General features: G+C 39.6%; 1 protein-coding gene across 1 annotated transcript; it reads right to left on the bottom strand.

Moving 5' to 3' along the window:
• Positions 1-762: 762 nt before the first annotated feature.
• jmjd6 (jumonji domain containing 6, arginine demethylase and lysine hydroxylase) lies at positions 763-11,716 on the bottom strand. Its single transcript, XM_058414474.1, has 6 exons — positions 11,290-11,716; positions 9,696-10,084; positions 9,189-9,475; positions 8,372-8,507; positions 8,145-8,280; positions 763-4,252 (listed from the first exon to the last, which is right to left on the bottom strand). Exons 1-6 carry the CDS (start codon positions 11,416-11,418, stop codon positions 4,121-4,123), a joined length of 1,209 nt encoding a protein of 402 aa, XP_058270457.1. The 5' UTR covers positions 11,419-11,716; the 3' UTR covers positions 763-4,120.
• Positions 11,717-12,600: the final 884 nt, after the last annotated feature.

The raw sequence follows: 12,600 nt of genomic DNA on the forward strand, positions 1-12,600 counted from the left end.
GTTATAATCTTGAGAAAATAACCTATAGAGACACTAGATTATTGCTCATGTGATCCCATGATCTCAAAGGGTAGAAAAAAAAGCCTCTAGTGGAGGTTATGGTCAAAATGACAATAAAACCTCTTGAATTGACTTGAATAATAGCTCTGCAGGAACACAGGGTCCATTTCACAATTTTACGTTTTGTACAGTGCCACATTTAAAATGAAGCAAAAAGATGTGATTGATATTTACAATTTCAGGTTTAATGTAAGGGATTTAACAAAATTCTTGTAATATTTCTTTGCCTAAAGAAACTCTTGTTTTGCTTTTGTAGTAAAAGTAAAAAATCAGTATCCATCTGAATTGTTTGCCAGTGGACTGCATCTCAAGTTAAACTCATTATATTTACATTCATAAAGGTGTCTCTTGGTTGTAGACCTTGACACTGATCTCTACAACTGTGCTACTAACTGGAAGTAATATACCTGGAATCAACAGAACTTTTATTTCCTAAATTTGTCATGAAAATAATGACACAAGTCACCCCTGGTCATGGAACTGTCATGAAAATTGTCCAATTACTTTTGAGCTTATAAAATAGTGGAAACTGTTACAACAAAAAACAAAACAAAAAAAAACCCCTCCGTTAATGGTTGATGAAACCACTTGAATTAAAGCTGAAACTCAACCACATCATGATTATTTCATTTTGAATCCACTGTGGTGGATGGAGGCAAAAATTATGAAAAATTATGAAAATATCTGTCACTATCCAGTGGGCCGACTGTATGACTTTTAGTTTTATTTATAAGTTTGTTTTGTATGCTTATGATTGTGCAGAACAAAGTAACAATTATGTAGCAAAACCAATCAAGTTAAATCAACTTACAAAAGGTGAATTACAAATTACTCATATTTTCATGTAATTCATCAATTCATAATCATGACCCTGTTGCTGGTTCACTGGTTGCCCTAACTTAAACCACTTTTTATCCACTGGTGACTCCCCTAACCATATTTACAGCATTTGGCAGACACACTTATCTGGATGGACGTATGCTCTGAAGTCTCCATCAAGTAATACATCAAGATTCCTCCTGTATGGAGAAGCTAGTTGCATGCATTGCTCAGGTGTGATTTTGGCCGATTCTTCCACACAAACAGTCTTCAAATCTTGAAGGTTCTGTGGGCTTCTTCTATGAACTGATCTTTAGTTCTTTTCATAGATTTTCAATTGGATTCAAGTTAGGTGATTGGCTGGGCCATTCTAGCAGCTTTATTTTCTTCCTCTGAAACCAATTGAGAGTTTCCTTGGCTGTGTGTTTGGGATCATTGTCTTGCTGAAATGTCCACCCTCGTTTCATCTTCATCATTCTGGTAGATGGCAGCACATTTTTATCAAGAATGTCTCAGTACATTTTTCCATTCATCCTTCCTTTAATTATATGAATTTTGCCAGTACTATATGCTGAAAAACAGCCCCACACCATGATGTTCCCATCACCAAACTTCACTGTTAGAATGGTGTTTTTGGGGTGATGTGCAGTGCCACCTCCAAACAAGTTGTGAATTACTGCATCCAAAAAATTCAGTTTTGGTCTCATATGACCAGAATATATTCTCCCAGTATTTTACAGGCTTGTCCAAATGTTGTGCAGCAAACTTTAGCGAGCTTCAACATGCTTTTCCTTCAGCAATGGAATCTTCAGTGGTGAGCATGTATACAGGCCATGGGGTTGAGTGCATACTTATTGTTTTCTTTGAAACAATTTTACTTGCTAATTCCAGCTGTTTTTGAAGCTCTCCACAAGTGGACCACTTGGCACTTGGACAACTCTTCTGGTAATTCTTTTCACTCCTCTATCAGAAATCTTGCAAGGAGCATGATGTTCTTTCCACTTCCAGCACAATGGGGTACTTTTGGAGAACTTAGGCAGGTTGAAAGTCACACAGATGCACTTTGGATCATTTGCAGTTCTTAAGATCAAGGAGTTGTTCAGGGATATCACAAGATCATGACCTGGGGATGAATGACCTGGATTGAGTTTCAGCTGATGCATGGAGCTGTCATCCATGATGATATGTCCGCCAGACATGCTTAGATCCTAGCAGAAGCCATGGTATCTGAGGGTGGAAAGGAGAAGATGCTTTTCGAGATGCTCTGAATCAGTCACCTGATTTGGATTATGTTGCCTAACCAACGACTACTGGACTCCCAAGTGTTTCCGGTTGGTGCTGATAAGATTAAGATGTTAGTCATTTTAATTAGCATTTCGGTACTTCGTTCCCTTTGAGAGGTCTACTGTTCTTATGGAGAAGCCAAGCATCCAGGTGTGACAGAGTGCATTATCCAATATGTATTTTTTCCTGTCTAAATTTACAATGTTTAACAACCCAATATGTCTGTATTGAGTGATCTAAAGCAAATTATAAAATATACAGCATATATTTAAAAGCAAAACAGGTCTACTTTCTTTACAGTTGATACTTTGTGCAGCCATGCTGATTTGACATAATGTGCTGAACTCAAGACAGGAAGGCAGGAAAGTGTGTCCATTCACTTGAAGGCTGGTTAAGGCACAGCACCACAGATAACCACAAGGTGCTACATGCTTTTTGAATGACTGCACAGAGTCAACTATCTGTGCACTGTACTTTTTTGCTTATCCATAACCACCTTGTCCCTGTTTGTTGCGTACATTTGATTTTAATTGCAACACAAATGTACTTCAACACAGAGATATAAACCGTCTCCGAGTTGTTGCATATGCAGTTTTACATCCAGTATACCATTGAGTTTAGTGAGCATGCCATGGTACCAGGTCTGTTTACTGTAGTAAAAATTTTAATGGAGTTGTACTGAATGTTATTTGAAATATATCAGCACACCACAACACTGCAATCTGTATCAAAATATCACCAGACACAGCTTTGAATCCCCCCCTCACTGAACTACATACAGAATATAAATATTTGAATAGTGAAGTCAATATTCAAATACTGGCACTTCAAATAATTATCCAGGTATTAAAACACCCATGCACATCCCTCATTTTAAACTCAGGATATTCACCCATGCTGTGCATGCTTCACTGAACTCCAATGAGTATTGGTTCGTGTACTGCTTGACTTGTGGGTCACATTGGAAGAAGTATATCTACTAACTGAATAAATAGCTCTTCCTCATGTTGAGTTGGGGGTTGAAGGCCATGTAGAGCACAAATGGTGTTTAATACTTAAATGGTACTTTCTCTAATTCTCAAATCTGCATCTACTGCATCTGTAGCATGCATACAGTTATCACTGAATGTGAAGTTTCTTTGAAATTTGCTAATAATTAAGCATTTGTGCAGTTTTTAAATTTGTCTATGCTGCAAATTCAAAACTACAACCACTATTATTAACTTTCTAACAGTGGATCATCATAAAACCTCAATCTGTTCAAATATTTCTCCAGGAATTTGTATGCATTTCAAATACTTAAAAGTTAATTTTTATTAGGATGGAGCGTTCTGCTCTCGTTACAGAAATGCATTATAATTGTGCACATATACACTACAGATGCAGTACATAGATTAAAATACTACTATTCTTTTAAAAAGTGAACTTCAGAAATGCATTAAATATAAAATTAAACAAATTCTGCATTCATAAAACCCCTGCAGCAATGCAGCCATATAGGCTGGTAAATGTCCTCAAGCATGTTTACATAGATATTTTAGTTTTAACTAAACAGGTCTGCAAATGTGAAGCATGGGCATAACAGTGTAGTACAACAGTAATAAATCAGTGGGGAGGGACAGCCAATGAAGGCTAAATTTCACATAAATGAGCTTTCTCCAGTAATTCGAGTGAAATAGCATGTGGCGGATGTACAAATCATTGCCAACAATCAACCCATTATAAAAGTCCATCAATAGTGAAAGAAAAAGAATGTACTGTACAGCTTGCACTTGCAAAAACCACAGACACAATCCATATCACAGTATTTCATGTTCACCATCAAACACATACCACACACATGTGGACATTACTTTCTTCTTTCCCTGTTAGTCATTCATAATTTATTTGGGCAGCAAACTAGAGTGATAGAAAGTGAAGGAGATTTCCCCCTGGTGGAGTTAGCAGAGGGAGAAGGTCATCGTGAAGAGCTACGCTCTTTGCTCACACAGTCATCTTGGCTTGTGCTGTCGCCATTTTCCATCATAACACAGGTTCTTCGCTTTTTCCTGCGGTGGGTCATGGCATCACCCTCAGAGCCTGATTCAGCCTTCAGAGTAGAGTAAAGAAAGAATAAGCATGTACAATTCACATAAATTCACAGTAATACAGAACACTATCAGCAGAATGGTACAGAGATAAGCTAGATAGCACAACTAAAGACTTTTGGTGCCGCAACAAAACATTTAAATTCAGTGTCAGATCTAATATCAGACAAATCTAGGTGTTCCCAGTTTTATAAAGTCAAACAATTCCATGTGAATATACTTGATCAGAACTATTGATTAAAATAAATTTGCAAAGTCCCATATTTAATCAGAGGTGCAAGCTTTAAAATGCATGAAGTGTTTTCAGTATCCCACCCCTCTGGTATAATAGTGCCATCTACCTTGGCTATGCTGAAGAAACTGCAGTATAAATTGAATAGGTCAGCCTTTGACACCATTTATTGAATCCTTTAGCTTTCAAACAAGACCCCACTTGCCCATTCAAAGCCAATCCACTAGAGGTGTTTTAGTCTCTGCAGCATTTGCTCTCCGATAGCTCTTGGTCTTTGCTCAGCACGTCTTAACAATTGTGTGTCCCCCAAATTGAGTTGAGATGTTCCAAAAAAGTCAGGGTGGATTTCTTTTTATTTAAAGTCAGTTTTAGCTTGTAGAGTGGAAATTTCTTTTTTTAAAAGGTAGCATATAAATTCATTTCCACACATGGCAAAGGACTGCCTGCCTACCACCCCAACACAAGGCATGGCACTACATTTCTGTGCACAGGTGGCAAGGAAACATTTCAAATGAAACGCTCTGGCAAATATAAATATTACATAAATACAATATCCAATTTAGCATTTACTAATTGTGATTTTGGTATTTATTGTACTCCACATTGATCATATATTTTTGCAAAAAAGAAGAAAATGTTCCTGATCCTCCTCACACTGCTTCTGAGACCTCCTTCCCCAACATCTATATGGAGCTTTACTTAAAGTTAAAGCTCCAACTACCCCTCCCCCAGAGAAGGAGCAGCACCAATTTGAATTATTAGGAAAGCCAGCTCTTCTTTGCCTACAACACAACCTGAACAAGATAGGTGGCATAATCTTATTGATGTGCCTCATGTACATCTCCACTTTTCTCCTGCACACACTCCTTGTGTATAGCCTCATAGCAGCACACTTCCCTCTAGCGGTCCTAGTTATTTTTCCTCCAGGAATATAACACACACACCTGTATATAGAGTACATGCAGAAGGTCACAAACACAGAGGCCTAATAAAAGTCTGTTTATTGTGGGGATGTGTGCAGTAATTTTCTATTTACAACCTTATGGCTGGCTACAGACATGTGCCACCATCAGTTGCAGTCAGAACAACCTGGAGCTTAATACTGTGAAAACAGTGGAGATGGCTGCAGACTTTAAGAACCCAGCCCCACCTGCACCCATCATCCTGTGTGACTCCCCAGTCAAATGGGCTTCTTCCATTTTCTGAAAACCTTTATTACCCAGAACCTCAAGTGGGTGCTGCACATTAAGTCTTTAACCAGTACAAGTGGTTGTACTTCCTGCAGCAGCTAAAGAACTTCAACTTACGAAAGAATGACAGTGCACTTCTCCACCTCCATTATCAAGTCCATACTCAGCTCCTCCATCACCACTTGGTATGCTGCTGCCACTACCAGGAACAAAAACTGACTGCAGAGTAGTGTGGCACGATATACCGGTCTTTTAAAAACAATATCGTATTGTTTTTAAAAGACCGGTATATCGTGCCACACTCCTCATTTTATTAGTACCGATACTTCAAGAGTGACATCTGTAGTTCTAAGTGTTCAACATCAGGGGGCAGTGTGTGGGCAGCACGCTGCTTCTACATCACATACAACTGAATCCAGTCTTTGTGATCAGGATGTTCAGCTTTATATTCAGATCATGCAGCAGACCGGTCAAAAATGGCTGCCATAATCATTGACGGTTCCTCCAACAACAAAAAAGGCATTTGAGAATTACACTTGGATACCATGTTTTGGTCACAATCTTCATCTGGATGTAGGCAAGGCATTAGGCCTGACCCGTGTCTCAAGTGTCTTGTCCAGGCTCCGGGCAACTGTGTCTACCTTTTCCAGGTCAAACAATTTGAAAGAGAATTTGAAAGAGAAACAAACGCCCTTAAACCTACCTATGCAAGAGCTTGCTCATGATGAGCCTACAAGTTAGAACGCCACCTTTGAGATGGTGGACAGGTTTTGTATTCAGCAACAAGCTGTCTGTGCTATTTTGGCTGAAAACTGAAAGTAGTGGGATCTGATGCCTAGAGACTGATGTGGCAACATTAGAAATCAGAGATGTCCTAGGCCCAACTAAGCAGCTTTACAGATACATTAAGTGGAGAGAAGGACCCCACATTGTCTTGTGTTGCCCCTCAAATGGAATCTACTTTCCTTTGTGACAGTGAAGGATGAAGAAAGCCCACTATGTGAAATGAAAAAAAATAAAAACTGATTTCACAGCAAACCTCTCGACACCATCCTTAACACTGCAACATTCCTCAATCCAAGATTTAAGGACAGTTTTGTTGCAATGGAGGATGAAGAGAAAGCAGTATTTCTACAAAAATCTGCTGAAGATTCACAACAGCAAATGACTCCAGTCCAACCAACAGACTTGAAAAGCCTGCTGTCCACCATCAAGTTTGAAAAGCCAGTAGTGGAAGCAAAAGGGCCTGAGGGAGGCCATTCTACATCCCCTGCTGACAGGCTTACAAGTGAACTCTTGTTGTACAAACAAATGACAGAAATAAGTGCTTCTAAATTCACTCACCTGGTGGATGGACAATGAAACCACCATGCCAACTATTGCACATTTAGCGAGGCGGTACCTGTGCATTCCAGCATAGAGCGTGTTTAGCACATCAGGCTTCATCTACAGTCCTAGACGTATTAGACTAACAGACTTTTTCCTTGTTAAGAACCTGTAAATGTACTTTCTAGAAAACAAGTGCAAGTAAAAATGAGAGGAAGTTATAGGAACAGGTTCTGGTTTTCATGTGAATGTTCAGTTTAAAAAAAAAAAGAAAGAAAAAAAGTAGCTTTACAGCTGACAAAATATATATTTTTTTAATTTTATTTTTAGTTTAAACAGTTCTAATCTGTTTCATCAGACAGCAAACACTGGATGTTTAATAAATAAAAATAAAGTTGCCATAGTATCAATTTAGTATTGGTATCGTGATATTTAATTAAGGTATTTAACGATGTTGGTATCGTGACAACACTTCTGCAGAGAGTCATTTGCTCTGCTGACAAGGTGACTGGCTACAACTTGCCACCTCTTCAAGGCCTGTACACTTCCAGCAGCCTGAATTGGGCAGTTAAGATTGTGGCTGACCCCTCTCACGCTGGATGCAAACTTTGAGGATCTCCCCTCCGGCAGAAGGCTGCTGTCAATCAAGACTAAAACCTCATGCCACAAAAATAGCTTCCATCCACAACTGAGCTTGTCAACAATAGCTCAGTTTTCATAGAGTCTTTAATTTATGCACCCTTGCTTCATATTACTATGCATTAGCACACCAAGACAAACTTTGTACATTATTCTTTATTAACACTTGCGTACATTATTTCAGGTGCAATGTTTAAAAGACTGTTAGCCTGGATACAGCAAATGTATGGTTTAGGTAGGTACCACTACAGACTTAATTTAGACAGTGGTATAAATTACTAATTTTCCAGTAAACATAGTAACTGTCTACAAATTATTTGGAAAAAGTTATTTGGAAACACCCATAAGTAGTGTTTGTATACGCAAAATATGTATTATTCCTTTAAATGGAATGAAAACTGACTTATTCCAATAAACTCAGTCACCGAGGCTTTTTAACTTTAGCCAAAAGATTTAACAGAGTAAGATGCTATGTAAATGATTTTGGCAGAATAGAGCCCAACATACCTCTGAATCAGAATCGGAGGAACTAGAAGAGGAGGATGACGAGTCGCTAGAGCTGTCTGAAGCAATGCCTGTAGACTCCTGCAGGTCCACTTTGTCTGCCAGAGCAGCTATATCTGGCCGCTCCTGTTTTAGAATTCTGGAAAAGATTAACTTATAAATGACAAACAGCATAAAATATAATCTATGCCTTTTAGACTCTTGAAATAAACATTTAAATTTATTCACACCTGTACCACTTTCGGGAGAGTTTAGGCCGCCCTCGAACAGTCTTGTGCCAAACAATGGGAAAGTTTGTGGTACTTGCAAAGTTCTGAGTGACAGCAATGGTAGTCTCCAAGTTGAGGACAACATGCCACCAGCCACCTAAGGGACATGATATTGATTCCCTTAGTTTTTCCATACCAAACTTGTACAGCTAATGGATTTGCATTTATCCCAATAATTATATGCTTTAAAGCAGGGGTGTCCAATCCTATGCAGAAGGGGCCGGTGTGGTTGCAGGTGTTCATTCAGACCAAGCAGAAGCCACATGTGAGTCCATGAAAATCCAAGACCAACTGATTAAACAGGTGAAATTAGGTGTAGCGTCTGCTTGGTGTGAAGGAAAACCTGCACCAACACCAGCACTTAGTGGACAAGATTGGACACCCCTGCTTTCAAGGCAAGGTAATGGATGTAGAATTTTGAAACAAACAGCAAGTAAGCATAACTCCTCCCTTGAATAATTCCTGCAAAGCCGGAGCTTAGGCTAGAATGCGCAAAAATCAATTGAAAGGACTGGAAACATCAAAGACAAGTAGCAATGCTGCTTTGTCCTGATGGGTTGAATGTTTGTAAAACAAAGGAGGGGAGAGGGAAAACAAAGACAAAACTATGATGACCTGAAATCCACAATGCCATGCATTTTTCTTCTATGTAACCAGCTCACTGAGATGTACAGTAAGTAACTGCCAGAGATGCTAAATATTTAAAACACATCATGAGTACACTAAGCATAGTATATGTAAAAACCTTTTCAGGCATAATTAATAATCATTAACTCACCGGGAACAAAGACAGTTTCTCCAGGACGCTGCAGAATCTCCAGTGGCCTGAATTCAGCAGGCCATGAAGGTAGCTGTGTGCGTGGGTATATCACACGGAACCAGGTGATTGCCTCATCCTGCTGGTTGCCGCCCACTTCTCGTGTTACCTTGATAAGCTCACGAGGTGTGTGAGTGGGGAAAAGGCACCAGCGCTTATGACCCTGCACCAGGGCATTCCATGCACTTGTGCCCAGCGGGTCGATGTGAATGCCTGTGCCAGAGCGTGCAGGGCCCATCACAAACCACCTAGGACAAAGGAATTGAACAGTTATTTTTTTACCTAAAAGTAATAAATAATGCACTCTTTCTCTCACTCTAAAGCTTCAGTTGTTTGTAGACTTGAGGGATACTGATTATGATTAACTTATTCCAGGAAACAAACATGTTTAAGATGTACATTTTTTGACAGATCACAGTTCACAGGTGTGTATGTTTTGGGAGGGGATAATATATAAAACTGTGTTACCTGTAAGGTGGCCGGCGCTTCTCTCCAGCAAACTGAAAAAGATCATCTCTAAAGAAGAGGGGCACCTGATAGTCATCAAGCAGTTTGCGGCGTTTGGCGTGCTCACCGAAACTGCTGTCGAAGATATAGAGTGGACTGTCATCACGAGTGGACTCCATATATTCAACATAATACTTCATCTTCATCTTCACAGAGTAGCCATCATTGTCCTCCCCACACTTGAATTTCTGGTTGCGGTACTTGCGCTTCAGGCGTTCCAGGGTCCATTTCTCCCTGCCAGGCCACAACTCCTGGCAATTAAGAAGGACTACAGGCTTGTAGGGCTTCTCAAAGCGCTGAATGAACTCTTCTGGGCTTAGGTGAAGGGCATCCACCCTCTCCACATTGTCCTGGGAAAGAAGGGAAAATGTCTGTTGTGTATGTTCCTGGAAATTTGCTATTGCTGATGTCACTCAGGATGGTAGCAGCAGAATGCATTTAAAGCCTACAGAAACATTGTCTGCAATTTACAGGGCTAGTTTAATATTACAGCAGCTAATCTAATTGGGAGGATCCCAAAACACTGATCTATCGTCTCATTCATCTTTTGATCTCAAACCAATATGACTTCAATTCATACAAAATAATTAACTGGCCTTGCCATTCCAATACTTTTGGAGATTACTTAAGATCTTTGACAGCATGGATAACTGGCAGCAATATTCTTACACTTGCAAGTACACCTTGCATGCAATCTAGGTACTTCTCATACACAAAATATGTTAAATTCAATGCCATTAAGGATCCTCTTATAAAATGTGGGGGCAGTGGTAGCTCAAGTGGTTAAGGCTCTTGGTCAGTGACCAGAAGATAGGGCCCTTGAGGAAGGCTCCCAGCCCACCTTGCTCCAGGGGCGCTGCATTACAGCCAACACTGCGCTCTGACCCCAACCCCCAAGGATAGGATATGTGAACGAATTTCACCGTGCAGTAATGAAAACTATAAACAAATAAAGAAAACTTAAACATCTACATGAACAACTGGAATTTGATTACTTGCTTTAAAGAATTTCTATCCAAAGGGAATTAATCAAGTCAGGATAGAATTCAAACAGAGTTGAGCAGGTGAAGGTGTTCACTGTTAACTGAAACACAATGATCTGTTATGGTGAGCTGGTTACTTGTTTAAACCGGTTCATTGTTGGCTAGATTTTATTGACAACTTAATTTGAAATGTACAGCAAACAAGAAATGATACTGCAATTACTTTAATTCGACGATTACTCAGTTTTCCACATTAATTTCACACTCTGTCTAAGCGATAGAGGCGCGCTGTACAGACGCCACCATAGTCTACGTGCACTAACTAGCGTAGTTCAACCACACTGGCGCTCACGCCAAATGATAACTTCAACACAACTCTGTTCGAGTAATAACGCCGCGTGAGCGGATATTTACGCTGCACTGAAACTGATCAGGATTTCTGGCCAATATTGTGTACACATGCAACAGGTTAACACGGGGGAAAGTGTTCGCAGCTCAAGCTAATTTAAAACGCAGCGTAGCCAGTTAACGTTATCTGCGTTGCGCCTCAGCTCTAGCTAGCATTCAGTTACCTTCACTGTCCGGTGCGAAAGATCAAAAGTCTCGAAGTAGTTATGTTTTGTCCAGTCAAGTGAATCCTTTAGTTCAGGTCTAGCACTCCGTTTCGCTTCTTTGATTCGTTTCTTACTTTTGTGGTTCATTCCTGCTGGAGGTGTTTGAAGCGGAGTCCGCAGAAAAAGTGGTTAGCCGGCAAGGCTAGCTCTCCACAAGGTACCAGTGAACGGAGAGATCAAACTGACTAGCAAACAAGCAGTAAAACATCGGAATTCTGATACGACGTTTGTTCAGATTTCTTTTGGAAACCAGCTTTGGATTAACAAAGGAAAAAAGCTAAACATTTATTTCTGTAAGGAATCGTGGAGGCAGGAAACTTCTAGGAGAGAAACTTGCCCAGATAACAGCGACATGAGTTACGAAAGTCAACCTTGTTTAGCACAACCTACTTTTAAATGATAAAGCCCACCTTCTAGCAAGCCTATTTGCTATATTCCGGGACGTATTGCGACTGTTAAACGTAATTGGTTGCTACAAATATTATTTCCGTCAGTCAACGTATAAACCAATCGGATGGCAACAATGAAACATACCGCTTAAAATAGTACCCGTGATTGGCTAACACCTAGCCTTTTTAAGGTGTAAGGTAAACGCTAAAATTGTAGGGTAGGGCCATGAATACTATTAAGGCACTAAGCAGAGCAGGTGAAAGTGCTTGTCGCATTTAGATGTGTAAACTACTGCAGGCGTCAAAACTGGATGAAAAAAATAACGAAGAGTTTAGGGTTTTTTTTTTCTTCGAGTGTGAAAACGCATTGAGTGTGAATGATGACAACTGTGTGCCAGTATATTTTTATTTGGGAAATTATCTGCTAATAATTACATTACTTTGTTAAAAAATGATGGTGTCACAATTGAATCACTGAGATCAGGCACAGGTCCAGTGATCAGCAAACAACAGCCTGGGCAAAGCAAGAACACAGGTAACATGGTACAGAAACTAGGTCAAACCAGTTGAGCATGAACACTGAAAAGCTTGGTATTTGTGAATGGCTTGTGTGTAAGTCTCTATAAAAGAGTGTTGACTGGGTGCATGTCTGGAAGACAAATGGAAGAAGTGGGAAAGTACTCACTGAGAACTGAGAAAACCACTGAAAGCCCAAACCCTCTGAATATTTTTCTTCATGGAAATTCAATTCAAATGTGAAGAATCAACTTCAGGAAGGCCAAAATAAAACTGAATTGTTCTGCTAGAGCAGTAAAACTGTGCAAATAATAATTAAAAAAAACAAACAAACAAAATAACAAACTTTTAATAACTCCCTAAA

The sequence above is a fragment of the Hemibagrus wyckioides genome, linkage group LG02, assembly GCF_019097595.1.
Source record: "Hemibagrus wyckioides isolate EC202008001 linkage group LG02, SWU_Hwy_1.0, whole genome shotgun sequence".
NCBI lineage: Eukaryota > Metazoa > Chordata > Actinopteri > Siluriformes > Bagridae > Hemibagrus > Hemibagrus wyckioides.

Excerpts from the sequence above, each read along its gene's own strand:
- jmjd6 (XM_058414474.1), bottom strand. The coding sequence starts at position 11,418 with ATGAACCACAAAAGTAAGAAACGAATCAAAGAAGCGAAACGGAGTGCT. Across the intron at positions 9,476-9,695 it reads AAGCGCCGGCCACCTTACAG|GTGGTTTGTGATGGGCCCTG; the intron begins GTAACACAGTTT and ends CCTTTGTCCTAG. Across the intron at positions 8,281-8,371 it reads CTCTCCCGAAAGTGGTACAG|AATTCTAAAACAGGAGCGGC; the intron begins GTGTGAATAAAT and ends AATCTTTTCCAG.